At 36.3% G+C, this 18,267-nt stretch overlaps 2 protein-coding genes, 1 non-coding gene and 2 pseudogenes across 3 annotated transcripts; 3 read left to right on the top strand and 2 right to left on the bottom strand.

Annotated features, from left to right (window-relative positions):
* Window positions 1-257: 257 nt before the first annotated feature.
* On the bottom strand, window positions 258-2,911 carry LOC120260278 (malate dehydrogenase, cytoplasmic-like). The gene is made up of 7 exons (XM_039267719.1): window positions 2,801-2,911; window positions 2,304-2,462; window positions 2,034-2,209; window positions 1,676-1,953; window positions 1,437-1,572; window positions 1,226-1,336; window positions 258-342 (listed from the first exon to the last, which is right to left on the bottom strand). Exons 1-6 carry the CDS (start codon window positions 2,841-2,843, stop codon window positions 1,232-1,234), a joined length of 897 nt encoding a protein of 298 aa, XP_039123653.1. The 5' UTR covers window positions 2,844-2,911; the 3' UTR covers window positions 258-342; window positions 1,226-1,231.
* A 265-nt stretch (window positions 2,912-3,176) lies between these two features.
* TRNAR-CCG lies at window positions 3,177-3,249 on the top strand. Its single transcript has one exon. It is a non-coding gene; the product is annotated as a tRNA-Arg (tRNA).
* Window positions 3,191-5,693, top strand: LOC120258811 (patellin-4-like). Its single transcript, XM_039266247.1, has 7 exons — window positions 3,191-3,248; window positions 3,941-4,428; window positions 4,543-4,614; window positions 4,696-4,820; window positions 4,957-5,098; window positions 5,236-5,400; window positions 5,670-5,693. The coding sequence occupies exons 1-7, from the start codon at window positions 3,191-3,193 to the stop codon at window positions 5,691-5,693; spliced, it is 1,074 nt and encodes a 357-aa protein (XP_039122181.1).
* Window positions 5,674-14,490, bottom strand: LOC120260317 (annotated as a pseudogene).
* A 279-nt stretch (window positions 14,491-14,769) lies between these two features.
* Window positions 14,770-18,032, top strand: LOC120258802 (annotated as a pseudogene).
* Window positions 18,033-18,267: the final 235 nt, after the last annotated feature.

Here is an 18,267-nt window from a genome sequence, read left to right as displayed (position 1 = left end):
TCTTGAAAGATAAGGTTGTACTGAAATTCAAAAGAAGAGTTTTTGTGAACTGTTCTAGTGATTATATGCTTATAATTGACAGCTAAACTGAAGCAAATTACTGAATTAGAAAAGTAATCAAGAGTTTTTTACATGAGCAAAAACAGAATAGAAAAAGACGAAAAAGTATGACAACTTTCATATAGAAAGAAAGTTTGATTTATTGTAAAAATGCAGTTACATTTTTCCTCAAGAAAGAAAAACGGACTTAAGAGAGGCATGAATATGCAAGAGCCTTCTCTTCAGAAAGTTCCTCAGCAGTAGTATCCAATTTCTTTTTGGAAAATTCATCGATGCTAAGACCTGAAAAGTTACAGAAACAGAAAGCCGTGAGAGTTTTTGCTTTTGCCGTGCTCGGCCCCTACTGTGTTCATACATGCAGCAAGTCACTTCAGAGTTCAGACTATAATTAGTACTAGTTCATTTTCTAGGACCACTTCATTTGGTGAAAAGTTTCAAACAGGTGTATTGAATATCGACAATCAGAGGCCCTGCTTTCAGAGAATATATCTCTCTTTCTGAACCATTCGATATAGTCCACAGAATGTCTGGTTCAGAAAGATATCGAAGAAAACTGGGTTTCTATTCTATCTTTTTCGAACTCAACCAGCATCAGAATGATATCAAAAGACATGTTGCAAGTCAAAGGAATAAACCATTTTCATAACACTTCTGAGTAACCAAATCACTTTTTGAGAAATTTAAGGGAAATAGTTATAAAACAAAGCATGTAGTTAAGTGTTAAACAGGTTTTGAAAAGTAACAGACCTGCTGACAAGGTTGCAAACAATTGGCAACAAACTTGGTAAAATTCAATGCATGACTAAGGTTAAGGTTTGACAACTTCATAGATAACTTAATAATAATGCCAAATATTCCAGTAGCGCGACGTGGCAATTACAGGAAAAGAATGGAATTTGAATGAACAGATTGATCAAACATAAACCTCCCAAAATCCTTTCAGAACAGTGTTTACAAATTTAATCTATCTAAAGGTTTTAATGCTTTTCCGTCAAGGGACCAGGAGATGAATACATGTTTCTGACAGCAAGTGAATATACAGATAGTAAAGATGAGATATTATTCTCATAACGACCAAATATTTCTACCGAAGAGAATAACTTATGAAGTATTTTTGACATACAAGAACTCAAACATACTAAACTTATATATATCTCACTCATACCTTGAACTATAGACCACTGCCGTCACAACAAGTAACTGGAAAAGAATAGATAAGCCCAGCAGGCACATTATATGATCCATCGGAGTACACACCCATGGAGACAAAAGTACCCTGTGATGGAATCATGGAACCATAGATCAGAATGATGTAATTTTGGAGTCAAATAGAAGAGATAAATAATACATGAAACTCAAAAGGGAAGATGCTCGCCCTCAGGAGTACCGAGAACCCAATCACGTATGTGATCGCAAGCAGCACTTGCAGCAGATAATGCGCTGGACAGCTTTCGGGCTTTAATAATTGCTGCACCACGTTGTTGGACAGTAGTAATGAATTCTTCATTCAGCCTAATCAATTACATGCAGAACATGGCAAATCAAATAAGAAAAGATACAAAAGACTTTTGAAGAGATATCATAGCATCATCATCAGTAACAAAAAGCTTCATACCAATCATCATCAGCAACAAGTTGACGAACAGGCATGTCTCCACCAGGTGTTTTCACAGTTGCATGGTTAACATCAGGGTACTGAGTGGAAGAATGATTTCCCCATATGATCACATTCTTAACATCACAAACTTGAACATTCAAACGCTCAGATATTTGACCCAGAGCCCTGTTGTGATCTAGTCTTGTTAAGCAAGATATGTTTTTCTCAGGGATAGATGGTGCAAACTCCTTCAAGATCAGCGCATTAGTATTTGCTGGATTAGCCACAACAAGTACCTACACAATGAGAACAAATTCATTGAAAACGTGATGGCTAACAATCTAACCGAATAAATAACATCAGCAATGTTACACACCTTGCAGTTTGCAGCAGCATGCTTCTCAAGGGCAGAGGCTTGAGCTTTGTAAATGGAGACATTCTTCGACATCACATCTTTCCTCTCCATCCCCTCCTTCCTTGGAAACCCACCAACCATAACAGCTATATTGACTCCAGTGCAAGCCTCGACGACATCAGTAGTGGCAACAACTCCTGAATCAATAATAATGATAATAATAATAATCAGCAATACACATTGCAAAATCGAACATTTTACCACACTTTTCAAAGAAGAAAACCAGAAGACCTTTGAGAAGAGGGAATGCAGCATCAACCAACTCCATCTTAACTCCATTGAGAGACTCTGAAGCAGGGGGGATGTCAAGCATGTGGAGGATTACAGGCTGGTCAGCACCAAGCATTACTCCTCGAGCAATCATCGGCACAAGTGCATATCCAATTTGTCCTAGTAATCAAAACCTTGCACTATTAAAAACCTATAAAATGTACCATTTTTGGGCAAAGCATGAGACTTTCATGTTTCAGTGATGTAATTCATTCAGCAAGGAAACGTTTCAGCACAAAAAATGGGAAATTCATCAAGTACATGATCTATATGGAAATTAGAAAAAGGAAAAAGGAATGACCTTTATCATTGATACTTCATCAAAACCTAATCTTCATGGTGGAAAAACAAAAACTAAGCTACTGATTATCAAAACAAACAAAGTTAGGCCGAAATGGACAGAAAACAGACATCGACGTCAACAGAACAAGAACAGAGAGCAAGAGAAGAAGACAAACCAGCGGCACCGGTGACAAGAACTCGAATGGGATCCTTGGCCATTGCTCTGTTGAAACAAGGAGGAGATCGGAATCGATGAAATCTCGAAGAGAAGGCGAAGACCTCGAAGATGGAAGAGCTTCTGCATTTCGAGAGGGAGATTTAGTACAAGAACTCGATGAGTGTTAGCCGTAGATTTGTCTTGGGATCAGAATCAAAAATCTAATCTTGACGCATTAATATAAGCTTTGAAAATATTAAAAAAAATATTGATCCACGTCAGCGCGCATGCGGGCACGCATGTTTATGAGATCAAGGGACTATTTTATATTTTTGTGATTTAAACGTATTAATAATAAACTAAATTATTTAATAACGAAAAATTGAAAACAATCTGATCGCGTGGCCTAATGGATAAGGCGCTCGCCTCCGGAGCGGGAGATTGTGGGTTCGAGTCCCATCGTGATCGTTTTAATACTATTTTTTTTCCTTTTTATAAAAATACTTAATAATTCGCAAAAAAAAATATTACATATATATATATATATATTTAGTTTTTTTTGAACAAAAACACAAGCTATTAAAAAAAAAAAAAAAACACAACATATCTATCATCATTGTCTCTTTCAATCCCATTAACTTTAATAAAAATAAAAAATAGTAGAAGAAAAGTGAAACCAAAACATCCAACCTCTAATGACAAGATCCACATCATCCTCCACCCACACTTAAGTAACCCTTTTTCTTTACTTCTTAATGACTCATTAATCACCAATCAAAAATATCATCCGTTAAAAATTATAAAAAAAAAACTAATTTAGTCAAAAAGACAGAAATAATTTAATAATAATCTAATAATAGCCACAACAACCAAAACAAAGCCGGCCATTTTCATCACCCGTTGAAGATTTCAACCCAATCAATCATTCAATCCAACGGCTCACATTCAATTCAATTTCACCGTTTTAACAATGTAAAAACTCTTTTAATATATTATATTAATCTCCATCCATGCATTCTCTTCTTCATCCCTTCACTTTGGGATCCATCTCCTTCCCTTACAATCCACATAACAATGCATTCATCTTCCTCAACATCATCATTATCATCATCATCATCATCATTTTCATCATCTTCTTCTTCTTTTTCTTCTTCTTCAGACAAAGGTGAAAGAGTTTATAATAAGAATAATGAAGCACAACTTATAAAGCCATCAGAGAAGAAAGCATTGGAAGAGCTACGCAAGAAACTAGAGAAGAAAATCAAAACCAAAACATTAAGAAGCTTAAAGCCAAGAGAAAAAGAAGAAGATGAAGAAGAAGAAGTATCATTATGGGGAGTACCATTGTTACCAAGCAAGCAAGATGAAGGAACAAACCCAGTGTTGATAAAGTTCTTAAGAGCAAGAGAGTTCAAAGCAAATGAAGCAATGGAAATGCTAGAAAGGACATTGTTATGGAGAAAAGAGCATAAGATAGAAAAAATAATGGAAGAGGATGAGTTGGAGAATGAGAAGGTGATGTTCATTGATGGAATAGATAAAGAAGGACATCCAGTTTGTTATAATAACATTGGTTTATGGAAATGGAGAAGGAGAAGAGAGGATGTTAATGAGGAGAAGAGTGAGATCAATGGAGGAAGGGATAAGGTTGTTGAGGTTTAAGGAAGGAGGAGTTATGGAGATGTTGCAGGTCACTGACTTGAAGAACACTTTGAAGAGAAGGACTATTAATGGTGATGGTGATGATGGTCTACAGTGAAGGAGATGAGAACAAGGTCTATGAAGGCTGTCTCTGTTCTTCAAGATAACTACCCTGAGTTAGTGCACAAGAATGTAATTAATTTTAACTTTTAATTTTTTTAATGCAGTTTAATTTTTATGATTATTTATTTAATGTTTATAATTTTGATGCAGATATTTGTTAATGTATCATTTGGATACTATGTATATAATGCGCTGGTGGCACCATTCATTAGCCAGAGATCAAAGAGTAAATTCATTTTTGCTAGGCCTCAGAAAGTCACTGAAACTCTCCTCAAGTATGAATAACTTTTACTTTAATATATATATATATATATATATATATTTTACTTCTTCCTGCTTTTCAATCTTCTTTTCTTTTGTGCATGTGTGTGTGTGTTTGTGTATATATATATACCTACTTTTGTTGAAAAGGTTTATTAGTCCGGAGAGATTACCAATCCAATATGGTGGCTTGAAAAGAGACAATGACAATGAATTCAAAGCAGAGGATGAAGTTTCAGAGATGTACATTAGAGGTGGTGAAAAGGAAACAATAGAAATTTTGATTCATGAGGTACTTTGTATAATATAGTTTAAATCTCATCAAATACAACTGAATAAAACAACTGAACCAATTGATTTATATATAGAGAGAAACAATACAACAAAATACGAAAAATAACCGAATAAAATGTTTGATTGAATGAACAGGCAGGGGTGACAGTTGTGTGGGACATAACAGTGGTAGGATGGGAAGTGACCTACAAAGAGGAGTTCATTCCAGATGATGAAGGTTCATACAGAGTTTTGATAAGAAAAGAGATGCGAATGGGACAGAGTATGAGGAATTCATTCCACATCAGTGAACCTGGCAAGGTTGTCCTAACCATCAAGAATAGAACATTCAAGAGAAAGAAGATACTTTATAGAACTAAAACCAAACCCACCATTTATTTGTACAATTTACTATCCAAGAAACATCATCATCATGTATAGCAGCAAAACATATCACAATGTTAATACATCTATTTCTGTGTCTCTCTCTGTGAATTTTCTTTTTGTCAAACAAGAACAAGTCACTAGTGTAGGATTAAGAAACTGAGAATTAAATGTAAATCTGATGGTTTTGTTTCGATGCTACGTAGGAAATAGAACAACTGAGTCTGTAACTAAACAAAGGGTTCATGTTTAGATTCCAATTGGTACAAATACTTTCTCTGAATTTTGGCTAAATTACAAGAAACACAGTAAGCAAGTATCACACAAGACTAACAGGATCAAACAATCATCAAAGCAGGAGTCATTAAACTATTGCTAGAATGATATGTACAACAGAAGTCTAACAAATGGTACAGAACGATCGAAGAAGCTTTATGATTCCCGGTATTTGGTCAGATCGAACGTTAAAGTTCTTGAGCAGCTGCAAAAATGCGAGAATGTTATAAGACATCAGATAGATGAATGGCTTGATTTTATATAGGAAGCAGAGAAATGTCAAAAGAACAACAATCACCTTCTTTCAGAGTCTCTATACACTCCAACTAGGGCTTCAGCTTTGTCATAAAAGCTGTCTTTCAGAGATATAACAATGCTTTGAAAAACCACTACACTCCATCTGGGTCTTGGCTGGACCTCGCCCTCATCACATGAGTTTTGATCCTAATGAACCCCAGCAACCTTAGCGAGCATTCGTTATCCAAAAGCGGCATCAACTTCGTCTAGGATACAGGGTGATGGCTAAAAACTGAAGAAGCAATCAACCCATGAGGAAAAGCCATAACAGCACCTTCAAGCCTATACTTTACAGCTAGTGCTCTTTTAAAACTCGGTAATGCCACCATATAAACTCAAAGAGAGAATCAAAAGGGTCTAGCAGCAACAGGGCTGATCTATGATGCTTTTAGAAAGTATGGCCAATGCATGTGGTGTTCAATATGTCTCGAAATTGGGAAAGAGTATATAGTACAAGGATGGCCTCAAGGATTGGCATGGAGCCAAAGAGATATGGAAGTTCACTTGATGGTTGGTTGATAAGAAAAACCATGTAAAACTCGTACCTGTGAATTGAAAAGAGTAGAGCAAGTGCAGCACAGTCTTCCCACCTGACAACTGTTCCATATCTCTAAAAGCGCTTTGTAGGAGGCATTGCTGTATACTTGATGTAAAAAGGTTCATCTTCATTTTCTAGATTCAATATGTGTTCCACCGGTGGATGGGTATGCTTTTGTTAATTGTTGTAGATTTTGTCGATGCTCTTAGATATATGATCAAAAGCTTCCATAAACAACTCATACCTGACCAGAAAAAAAAAACACACAAACACACACATTAATCAAACTAGTGTGTCGTATAAAATCCAGTCGAGTCACCAAGATAGACCAAGATCACCATCAGATGTGAGGCTATGACATGTTGGACTACACATGAAATTCCAATCCTGATAAAGCTATTTACCTCTTTTGCTTGACAGCATTGTATCTATCTGATATCTCTTTTTCTTCTTCCTTGCTAATTCAAACTTTTGCAATTATTTCTCTTTCTTTTCCCTAGAGCTTCATATTGATCTAGTGCTTTCAGGTTTGGGCTGTTCAAGTCAATTTCAGCTACTAGAGAATCCATCTTTTGTTTAAATCTGCCTCCTGCTTTTCCCGCTCAGAAGGTCTCAATTTTTTAAATATGTCCGCCTAATTCACTATAGTCATAGACTGGCTCAGGTGCAGATGATTCAATTTCCATAGGGTCCGCAACCACAGGAAGCTTTATTTGCTCAAGTTCACATTTCTCCAACACATCTTTTTTCGATGTATCAAGCTGATCATGGTGAGCCACCTATGGAAATAAAACAAAAGGATAAAAATAAAATTAATGAGGTGTTAGACAATATGGCAGAAGAAAACTTAACTAATTGGGTTGCTCTCGAGGAATGAAGAGAAGAAGGTTAGAATGGTAATTTAGAATCCAAAACAATGACTTTTTGAGAGGCCACCTTTGCATTTATTTGGCGCTTCAATTTTGCAATATTCCCAGTCACACCACTATTATGCTTTTAACCTTCAATAACCTTGGTGTATTCATCCAACTTGGTTTCCACTCTACAAATATCATAAACAGAGGGTGAAAGGACCCAGCAATAAAATCCATGACAGTAATGCAGAAACATATTGTTATTTGTTGGGCAAACAACCAAATGCAAACATGATGTATAAATAGTGTCTCGGGGATAGTGCCGCACAAACAAACATTGATACTTGCAAGAAAAGGCACGGCCAACAAAAACAACAACAGCTGCGGGAATATTATGGAAAAAGAAATTGAGAAGAAAAGTAAATAATGTTGCAGTAGTACCATCAGCTTCATCCTTAAGTTGTTCCATCTGCTCTCGTGGTTCTTTTGCTAGTTTAGCATCACCCTTTCGTCTGGATTTCTTAAGTTCATCAACCAATGAATCAAGAAGTGACATCAACCTTGCAATGGGAGAGTCCATATCCCGTTTCCTCTCATACTCCAGCCTAAGTTATTTAAATCATCAGGTTTAAAATGAATATTTGTGCAGAAATTTCTCAAGATCATTAATATAAACAATCAATAGAGAATAAACCGGTTCAAATCAAAACCATTAAAACGAGTCATTAGAGTTCAAGGTGAATAGACAAAATAGAGATCAATATTATTAATTCTACATCACAAGAAAAACAGGCATGCTAAACTAAAAAAAACAAAGGTACCTTATGCCAAGATGAATACAGAGAGTAGAAATGATTGCATATCAAATATTTGAGAACCGCAGCAAATTAGCACGCTTTGATAGATTTAGATGTCTGCATTTACTGTCGCGTGGAGAAAAAGACAGATCTCTCAAGGTTGAGCGACAATGCATGTTGCGAGCGATCACCACCAACATAACACATGTACATAATATCAAGCCTCCCTCTTTATAGCAGAATCCATGATACCTTATCTTCATTAACTAACTTATAGTGGCTAGGTCATTTAAATGGAGGCCTGGTTTCAGGCTGGTATAGCTCCCATCTTGTTTTGGAGTTCGTAGCTTCACAGTTGGCTAACATGAGACAACCAACTATCGCTCTTTAGGTTTGCATTGATGAAAAGATGCAGTTCACCGCGTGTATTAATGATGATGTAGGATCACATAACACATTGAGATCTGAAATTAATGTGGAGACATCCAGTTGGTGCACTTATTTCTTCAACATCGGAAGCTTGAGATAGACCCCGGTCATGAAGAAAATATTCTCCACTGGGAGGAAGTGCTTGAATGGCATAACACACTGATATTTGCACCTCAGACATCTGGTTTGGTCAAGCCTCAGCCCTTTCCTCAGATGACTGCAGAGCAATCTTGAGCTGTTGTTCTTCATATTCCCTGATGTTCTTCACTCCAACAGACTCACTGGAAATCTTTGTAAATCTGGTCCACCTCGGTCAGTGCAGTCTGAGCGCTCCACGATCTCGAGCTATTTTGAGCTCCTTCCTCAATGAGCCTCTGTTAACTATGTGCATGAAAGAGACAGTTGGATGATCAATATTCCGACATTACCCTGCGATTAACATTAGTCAAAAATGCACATAAGCAGTACCTTCTCGGGTTCAGGGATTTAACCGAAAGCAATCTCCTCTCTAACATTTCGCTTTTCTACTTTCAATTTTGAAAGCTTTTCCCTGAATGGTTTCTCGCAGTGGAGTTCACTTTACAAAATGATCACAACACTGCAAACAAAGAAAAAGTTATGGCGTAACTGGTAGGAGCTAAAAGTGCCTAGAGTGAGTGCATAATATGTACATTGATAAAATGACTAGAACAATTAAACTAAACAAATAGTAAAAACAAAACCTAACTCTTCAGTATATAATCTCTTCATATATGCTTTACTTGCAGATTGCAATTAACTTTGTATGCTTTAATTAAAACTGTCCCCACATTTTGTGTGTTGCAAATAAAATCCTTAATTAATTAAGTATATCGCCAAAGCATGCATTGCAGTTCCATCAAAATTAGATAGAGCTATTAGGAAATTTGCAATGAAAACATCTTGAATGTTTAGAACCAATTTTATTTGTCATAAGTGACAAAATTAAGTTCTTAGATAAACTCATTCAATAATTACCACATTGGTGGACTGTAGCAACAAGCCGAGTAAATTAATGAAATACAATCACATGCAAAAGCTCTGGCTCAGCTTATAAAATTCTCTGAGAAAAGCTATATAAGCTATTGTAGTTACCTCCTCAATGTTAGAATAGTGAATCTTTTTTTCAAGAGAAGTGATTCTTTCTGATAATTCAGACTCTTTTATTTGCAATTCTCTTGGAGATCCAAGCTCTTCCATTTCTGATTCCCATTGTTCTTTCTTTCTCTTCAAAGCTGTGGGATAGCAACACAACATTAAAAATAAAAATGCTGCAAAGATTAAAAGATATTTCGGTCATACAAACCCTCAATTGTACTATCATCCCATTTGTTTGATCTAGCTTCCATCCCACCACTTATACCACCAGTCATGGTGCCAGACTTTGTCAGAAGGATGCCATCAACAGTGACCACTAGAATCATAAAGAACAAAACAATAAAAAATAGCAACACACATTCGTAAACATAAAATAATGATAAATAATAATTAAAAAATAAAATAAAACTGAACACAAGTTTATCAAGTTCACGGATTACAATTTACCCTTATATCTCTCCCCACTCCAGCTTAAAATTTTAGCTTCCTCAAGACTGTCACAGACAAGGGTATTCCCAACAGCATACAGAATAGCCTTCTCCAAGGATCGATCAAATGTAAAATTGTCAAGTGAAACAAAATGTGAAATCTCATTGACCATAATATTTAAACTAATTAATTTTGGTTTAAACTAAACAAAAATTAGCATGTTGATCTGACAAAATGTCCTCTTTGGTCATCAACATGCAGGATCAATTAACTACACATCCCTCAGGTCCAGAACCAGAAAACAACCAAACAAATGAAGAACACACCAAATTCCACAAATGCAATAAAAATATACAGGCTATTATGGTATGTATCAAAGATGATTGCCAAAGAAACACTCCTTGTGCAGCAGATAAACAAGCTATTATCCACAATCCCCAAGGCTTGTGCGTTAAGGATCAACTACATAAAAAAATCGATATGCAGATTCCAAACACATTTGTGAGATTTATTAAAACTTTAGCAGCATAGCATCAGTTACTCTGCAACCCTCAGGTATAGAACCAGAAAACAACCAAACAAATGAAGAACACACCAAATTCCACAAATGCAATAAAAATATACAGGCTATTATGGTATGTATCCGAGATGATTGCCAAAGAAACACTCCTTGTGCAGCAGATAAACAAGCTATTATCTACAATCCCCAAGGCTTGTGCATTAAGGATCAACTACATAAAAAAATCGATATACAGATTCCAAACACATTTGTGAGATTTATTAAAACTTTAGCAGCATAGCATCAGTTACTCTGCAACTAACAGTATTCATGATGCAAGAGGACCTAGATAATGCATTTGGCATGAGATGCGAATGAACAGCAATGCACATGCAATGGTAGCACACCATCTTAGCCAAAAGAAAGAAGAAACAAAAGCACATTTACTTTCTATCATGTTATAAAACCAACAAGACTTCTGATTAGGATATTGTATCACATCAAAAACCAGCTGTGCAGTCCCACCAAGAGTGCGCAATCTTTCACTGATAGGTTTCACACGAACTGTTTGCAAAGGGATGAATGTTTGAGGAGGAAGATGCTGTTCCTTCAAATACTACGAACAAAGAAAGAATAAGATCAAACCATGGGTAAGCAAAAAACCTTAGTAAGCATGATAAAACCATTTTCAACCAAAAACAATTGCATTTTAAATGATCACATATACTTCCCACTAAATTGAGTATAGAAGCAAAGCACAGAGAAATATCACAATATAATCTCTAAAACCAACCAAAGTCGATAGAGAGTACCTTGATGCATTCTTTTCCTGTATTTTCATCTTCCACAACTACAGCATCCATAAATCTACCCATAGCAACAGTAACAGCAAGGTTGAACCTCTTTTGTGATGGCCTACAAAGCTCTGTCATGCGACCATATACCCCAGGAAACAGTCGTTTCAGACTCTGAACTGTTTCAGCAAATCGGGCATCTCTCTCACTTTCATGTTTATCAGCCTTCAGCTCACGTAACTGATTTTCAGTTTCATCAACTTTTTGCTTCAAATTCTGATACTTCGTACTGTGCACAAATTATGGAATTATCTTTAGCTAAAATAAATATTAGCATCTACACAGAAACTTGAGCGAATTGCAAGCAGAGAAGGAAAAGATTGAGTGCAAGTGATAAAGTGTCATTTGGTCCTAATTTTTCAGACATACAGCCTGGGGTAAATTTTAGCAACTAACCGTGACATTTGATGCTTTTTTGAAACCTCAACAAGTTCCTTTTTGGCACGTGAAAGTTCTTCCTTATGCTTCGCAATTCCATCAGCAAGCTTTTTTAATCTTGTTAGCATTTGTTCCCGCTGTGACTTTAACTCTGCCTCACGAATGGTCAGCTGTTGAAAATTTTCATCCAAGTTCTTATAAGCTTCTTCAACAGTGTGCAATCGCCTGTCAAGAACCTCCTTCTCATCTCTTAGGTAAGCAGTTTCCCTCCCAGCTATCTCTTTACTGCAGCATTATTTACATTGACAGTTTATATCTGGATTATTTTGCATAATAGCATGACAGAGAAATAGACAAAAGCATAAAAAGAGAAACTCTCTGCTAACAAGTTAATAGTTAGGGCCATCATTTTTTATTTTTTCAAATGGTGATATAAATATGTAGATATCACAATACAACGAGTTCTTGGATATTTTATACTTATCAGGACAAAAAGAAGCCCTCTAATGCTATATTTCCCCAAAAAGCTTGAATAGCAACTTACATCCTGTGATATTCCTCAAGCTTATCACCAGATAACTGAAGTTTCCCAGCTCCGTCTTTACCCTTCTCATTCAGGTCCTTGATGGCTCCTTCAACATCACGTAAAGCAGCCTGCAGCTTCACTATTTCTCTTGCATGCTTCCTTTGATCTTCTTTCTTTTTCTCAAGCTCCTTCTTGCTACTTTTAATTTTTGAATTAATGCGAGAAATTTCTTCTTTTAATTTCAGAAGCTCCGGTTGCTGAAGAAATGAAGGCATACTAAATAATGGTTACGTGGGCAGAGTATAGCATTTTATGAAAGGGATGGGAGAAGTTATCCATATCGCAGATCATCCTTATCATGCATTTTTAAACTAAGCACTTCAGAGGGTTACTCTTCATTGCAATCAGAATAAACATGATAGATGACATAAGATTGTTGAAATGCTCATGAAAATGTGTAACAACAAAAATATACAAAAAAAGGAAGCTCACCTTCTTATCGAGTTCAGTTTTCTTCTTTGAGATTTTCTTCTCACACTGTGCTATCTCCTTCAGATAACTAGCTTGTTCTTTCTTTCTTGCGTCCAACTCCAGGTCAGATTCCCCCTTTAGCTTCAAAACATCGTTCAAATGTTTGTTTTCTTCTTCAAGCTCCCCATCAATCTTTTCCATGTCCCTTTCAATATTAAGAAGTTGCCATAAGAAGTGTTCTTTCTTCAGTGATCTCTGCAGGTAAGGACAACAAATATTAGTTATACGTGTTACTCAAACATGACAAAACTTAATTCACCATACCAGCTGGTCCTGCAATTGGAGATGTTTCTCAGCTTCTTCCTTTTGTGCTTTCTTTTGCTTTCTCTCCATGACTATTGTTCTCTTCTGATTATAAACAAGTGCTGAATTTTCTTCAGCCTTGGCCTTTTGAATTTCCAGGTCCTCATAATCTTTCTTCAATTCATCAGATCCAGAGATCTGCTCCAGAAGAGCAGTAAGTTCCTTCGGGTTCTTTGAGGCAATTGACTCCACATCACCCTACAACCAAAAAGCTTTGAGATGCACAATAATTTGTTGTTTTTAATCAATGAAGGTCATGCATACACTTTAATTTAAGGCCAAGTGCTAAGATTAACAGTGTTAAGTAAGATGCATTGCATCCTAAAATAACTATAAATCGCATTATTTGAGGATGTGTACTGATCTCGTAATCATATTAAAAAATTACATGAAATGGAGCAAGAAAGAACCAGCAAAATAAAAAACCTACAATTTCCAGATTAGATGGTTTCCATGATAAATTCTCACCACAAACTAGAAATAGAAAATAGTAATGACAGCAGAAGAAGTTGAAAGCTTTACCTGAAAAACGAGGAAATTACGGGCCTTTACAAGGATTCCAAGAGATTTCAACTTGCCATTGTACTCATCCCACCCAACAACCCTTCCGTCGATCCTATACTCACTACCACCTGATCCCGTTATAGTCCTCGTGAACTGGAGCTCAGACCCATTCCCCGTCTGGTACACAAGCCTCACAAAGGCCCTCCTCCCCTTCTGCTCCTTCTCTCGATCATCAAAGGCATAGATGAGATCCTTGAGCTGCGCCCCTCTAAGCTGTACAGACCTAACACCAAGCACAAAACTAATAGCATCCATGAGGTTAGACTTCCCAGAGCCATTAGGACCAATAATCGCAGTGAAATCGTAGAAAGGACCGATGATCTGGTGCCCTTTGTACGATTTGAAGTTCTCAAGCTCCAGGCGGTGAATTTTCCCCGGCGAGATCAGCGACGGCATCGTTCCAGCTAAAGCTAGTGAATTCGGCGTCGAAGTTGAAAGCTAGGGTTGGGGCAAACAATCACATCACAAGGTTTAGGGTTCAAATAAGCGATTCGAGGTGGAGATCATGGTTGAATCTAGGGTTTCAAGGGAGGATTTGAGAGCTAGGGTTCCGTGTGAGCGAAGGCGGGAAAGGAGAAAAAGAAAGATAAAAACAACGAGAAAATTAGAACGAAAATAAAAATAAAAACAACCAGCGATGATAGAACATAAGGCTTCCTTCGCACGCTTTATATATATATATATATATTTAAAAAATAATAATTAATTAATTAAATTTGACCTTTTTTATCCAAATATATTTTAAATAATTTTATTTCACAAACTTTAATTTTATACATTTTTTATTCATTTTTTTTTATTTTTATATAAAAATTAAAATCACATTAAAGTCAAGTAATAGTACAAATGTATTTTATTTGGATGCCTCGAGATTAGTATTTTTGAATCCAACGGTGTGGATACCTGTTCGTTTCGCTTCGGTTCACAAACAGGATGTTCAACGTGGATGGATATGAATCTCGATTGGGGAGCGAGGGTTTCGAGGGGTTTCGAGCTCTCGCCATGGTTTCTCTCTCGACGTGGTTTCGCTACGCCGCCAACAAGTTCGAGTACTCCCTCTCCCTCGGTTGGAAGGTTCGATCTGTGCTTCCCTGAATGAATGGCTTTCTGTCCTTATTTTCCCCTTGTTGTGATCCCTGATTTCGATTCCTTTGCCCCTTTCTTTGTTTTACCTTCTTGAATTGTGGATGAGGGTCTCTTTTATGTTCTTGATTGTTTGATTTCTTTTTAGGATTTTTTGATCGAGGTTGGTTTGACTCTGAGGTGGGCTTTTCTAGGGGGTTTCAATTTGGTGATTTGGGTTCTAGGTCATTTTCTTTTGTTAGGGAATGGTTGTTCTTTTTTCATGTCATAATGCTTGTGAATTTTGATTGGATTTATTCTCATTTCTGCAAAATTTGATTTTTTTTTTTTAAAAAAAAATTATTTGTCGATGACCGATGGGGGCTTCTTGGATCTTCAAATGGTTCGTATTTGGGTGTGTGCTTGGATTGAGGAAAATGCAGGAAAGGATGATAAAACAAAAGATGATCTTTGATTTATGGTGTCATGTTATCTGTTGAATGAAGAAATATAGAATGGATGCCAAATGAAGTGCTTTTTTTGTGAATTGTTTCTCTTATCTCCTTCCACCACTTTCCATTTCGTTCTTTGCATTGACATTGGTGTTTTCTACATCAGAATATGGCCTTGTGGTTCTGTCCATTAAAATCACCTCAAGAAGGCTATCACTATCATTTTGGTTAATCATAAATCATAATTAGCATTCAATTTTGGAATTCAAACCAGCCTTTTGTTTGGAAAGGAAGGCCTTTTTTAGTCTAATTTGTATGCCTTACCATACAGAAGTACAATATAGGTCAAATTAATGGGAGGGAGTTGAGTGATGCAATTTGGAAGAACTTCTTTCAAGGCAAGCTGACATTTTTGCACTGGAACAAGGGTGAAGAAATGACACCAACAATAACAGGGGAAGGAGGGACTCTTCTTGTCAGGAAACTGCCCTTTCCAGCTCCAACGTATGGCCACTGGGTCTAATAATATAGCACCATTTCTTGTTTATAAATTTTTCTCACTATCATCATTGTTTGACACAAAATTGGTTAGAAAGTACTGTCTTTTTGAAACTTAGCATTCAGCTTATAAAGAGTCTTTTTCATCACCATTCTTTATCATATGTGATTGTTATATTAATTGGCATTGTGCAACTGTCAATGCAGTTATCTTCTGAAATCTATCAAGGTGATATTAAAGATTTTTCTTATGTTTATAATTTTTATTAGGAAATGTTGTAGCCTGCAATCCTACATGATAACAGTATTTTATTGCTGAGCTTGTGGACAGCTGTGTCTCGAAGCATCCATGAATCTTGGGCTATAGTGTTTGGGTCAATTAGATTTTTACGTGGTGCCATGACTTAGGTTCATTGTACTCTCAAAGATTTCTTTTCTTCTTTATTTTCTTACTTGGCAATAATAAGGATATTCTTTTCTATCATTATGGCCATGTTTCTATAAAAATGTTATTGCTTATTGATACATTTTATTTTCTTCGCCCTTTGACCTTTTAGTGTTTCTTGGGTAAGATGAATATGGCTACCCTGTTGCATTTTGCCTAAGTGATGATCGTAAACTACACTGTTTTTGGTGATGGATGATTTTGTGCATAAACAACATTTTGGCCTTTGAGCCACATAAATCAAGGATGTATAAATTTTTTCACTAGGAACGATAATGAAAGAACTGTACTCTACAACACCAACAGGGAGCATATCTGCAGTAAGTCTAGGTTAGTTCTTTACGTCTTTTTATAAAAATTTTAAGCTACATCTAAAGAAATCTACTATGATGATAAATTTGGCTACTCTAGATTTTCCACTAGATCAATAAGGCCCTGCCATCTTGAGGTGAATGATTATATTGTTGAAATTTTAACTTGTTACAAGTATGCACCCTTACATTCTTTCCAAATGTTTTACTTCTTCTACCTTTTGTTTAGTAAGATTTTTGTGATAAAGAAAAAACATAGCAGAAGACCACTGGATTGTAAACGTAGCTGTTTCAACGGTATTTGTACTAAAGATGTAAAAGTTGGATGCTTTACTGTTAGTGCCTTGGAAAGTACTTTGAACTTTTGTTCCATAGACTTGGTATTTGGGTGTTAAGTGGGTTTTTCAAACATATATCCAGGAATGATTTATCATGTATTCATTTCTTGTTTGGTAAGGCACGTGCTTTTGGTTGGGAGCAATTACCATATAAGAATGCATGAAAATATAAGAAGCAAGAACTAATGGAGAAGAGTACAATCAATAAACTTGCATTTTTATAATTCTACTTAACAAAATCATTAGGACACATAATCATGTTTTCCAGATTGCCAAGATGTACTCCTTATAACTTGTAAATAGTATATTAGCTTTACTTGATGCTTCACAGGCATTATTAGTTCATTCTATTACCCTATGCACTTGGTTCATTCTTTACATCATGAGTATAGTAGGTCAATGACAAGTTCCTCCAACATGCGAAGCGAGTGCAATTGGCAATTCCTTTCATTCTATTTTTATTTTTATTATTCATAAGAGTTAGCACCATTTATTCGTATTAAGGAAGTATTATTTTTTATGTAAACATAACTCATTATGGGTGCAATGAAAGACCCACTGTCTTTCTAGTTAATCGACTCTTTTTGACATTTCACCAACATTTGTTTGTCCTCATGGGGCTACTGTAGGCAAGTTTTGTGTGGAGATGTGGTCATGTTGAAAGACCCGATAATGCCAGATGATTATCTTGTGTGAAGATTGGCTGCACATTGAAGGGTATGAGATGGTCTCCAAAGATGAGAAAGATGAGCCCTTTGTTTTAGAAAAGGATCAGTGTTGGGTGATGTCAGACAACGAAGCATGAGCCAAAGGTAGCTGCAGTGATTAATTTCTGCTCGTAAGCATGTTTATAGACATAGGCCATCATAAAAGAAGTTTGAATTTCATAAAGGAGTTTATACTGAGTTTAACCAGTATATCCCCTAATTCCCACCTGACCTCTCTGCATCTGATGAGGTTCATGCCCCAGTGAAATGCATTTCTTACCAAAGTTTTTTATTTGTCCTTGGTGTAGGAGGCCAAGGACAGTCGTCTGTATGGTCCTGTACCGATGACTAGGCATTGTTGGTAGGGTTATCATGCTTACGCTGCTGTGGACCACGATTCAGTAAAATAGTGATCTAGCGATTTTTCAATTAGTTCCTTCCTGTTTCTTTTGACATCATGAGAAACCTAATATATGTTTTTGTCATCCAGCCGCCTTGCAATGAGCGAGCATTCATCAGCTTTATGGCGGTTGAATTGGATGTTGATGAGATGGCCAAAAGTACTGGTGGACTCTGAAACATTGTTCCCCAGTTTATCTG

The sequence above is a fragment of the Dioscorea cayenensis genome, chromosome 1, assembly GCF_009730915.1.
Source record: "Dioscorea cayenensis subsp. rotundata cultivar TDr96_F1 chromosome 1, TDr96_F1_v2_PseudoChromosome.rev07_lg8_w22 25.fasta, whole genome shotgun sequence".
NCBI classification, from domain to species: Eukaryota; Viridiplantae; Streptophyta; class Magnoliopsida; order Dioscoreales; family Dioscoreaceae; genus Dioscorea; species Dioscorea cayenensis.
Note: the sequence above shows the minus strand (reverse complement) of the source record. Positions and strands in the feature narration are given on the sequence as shown.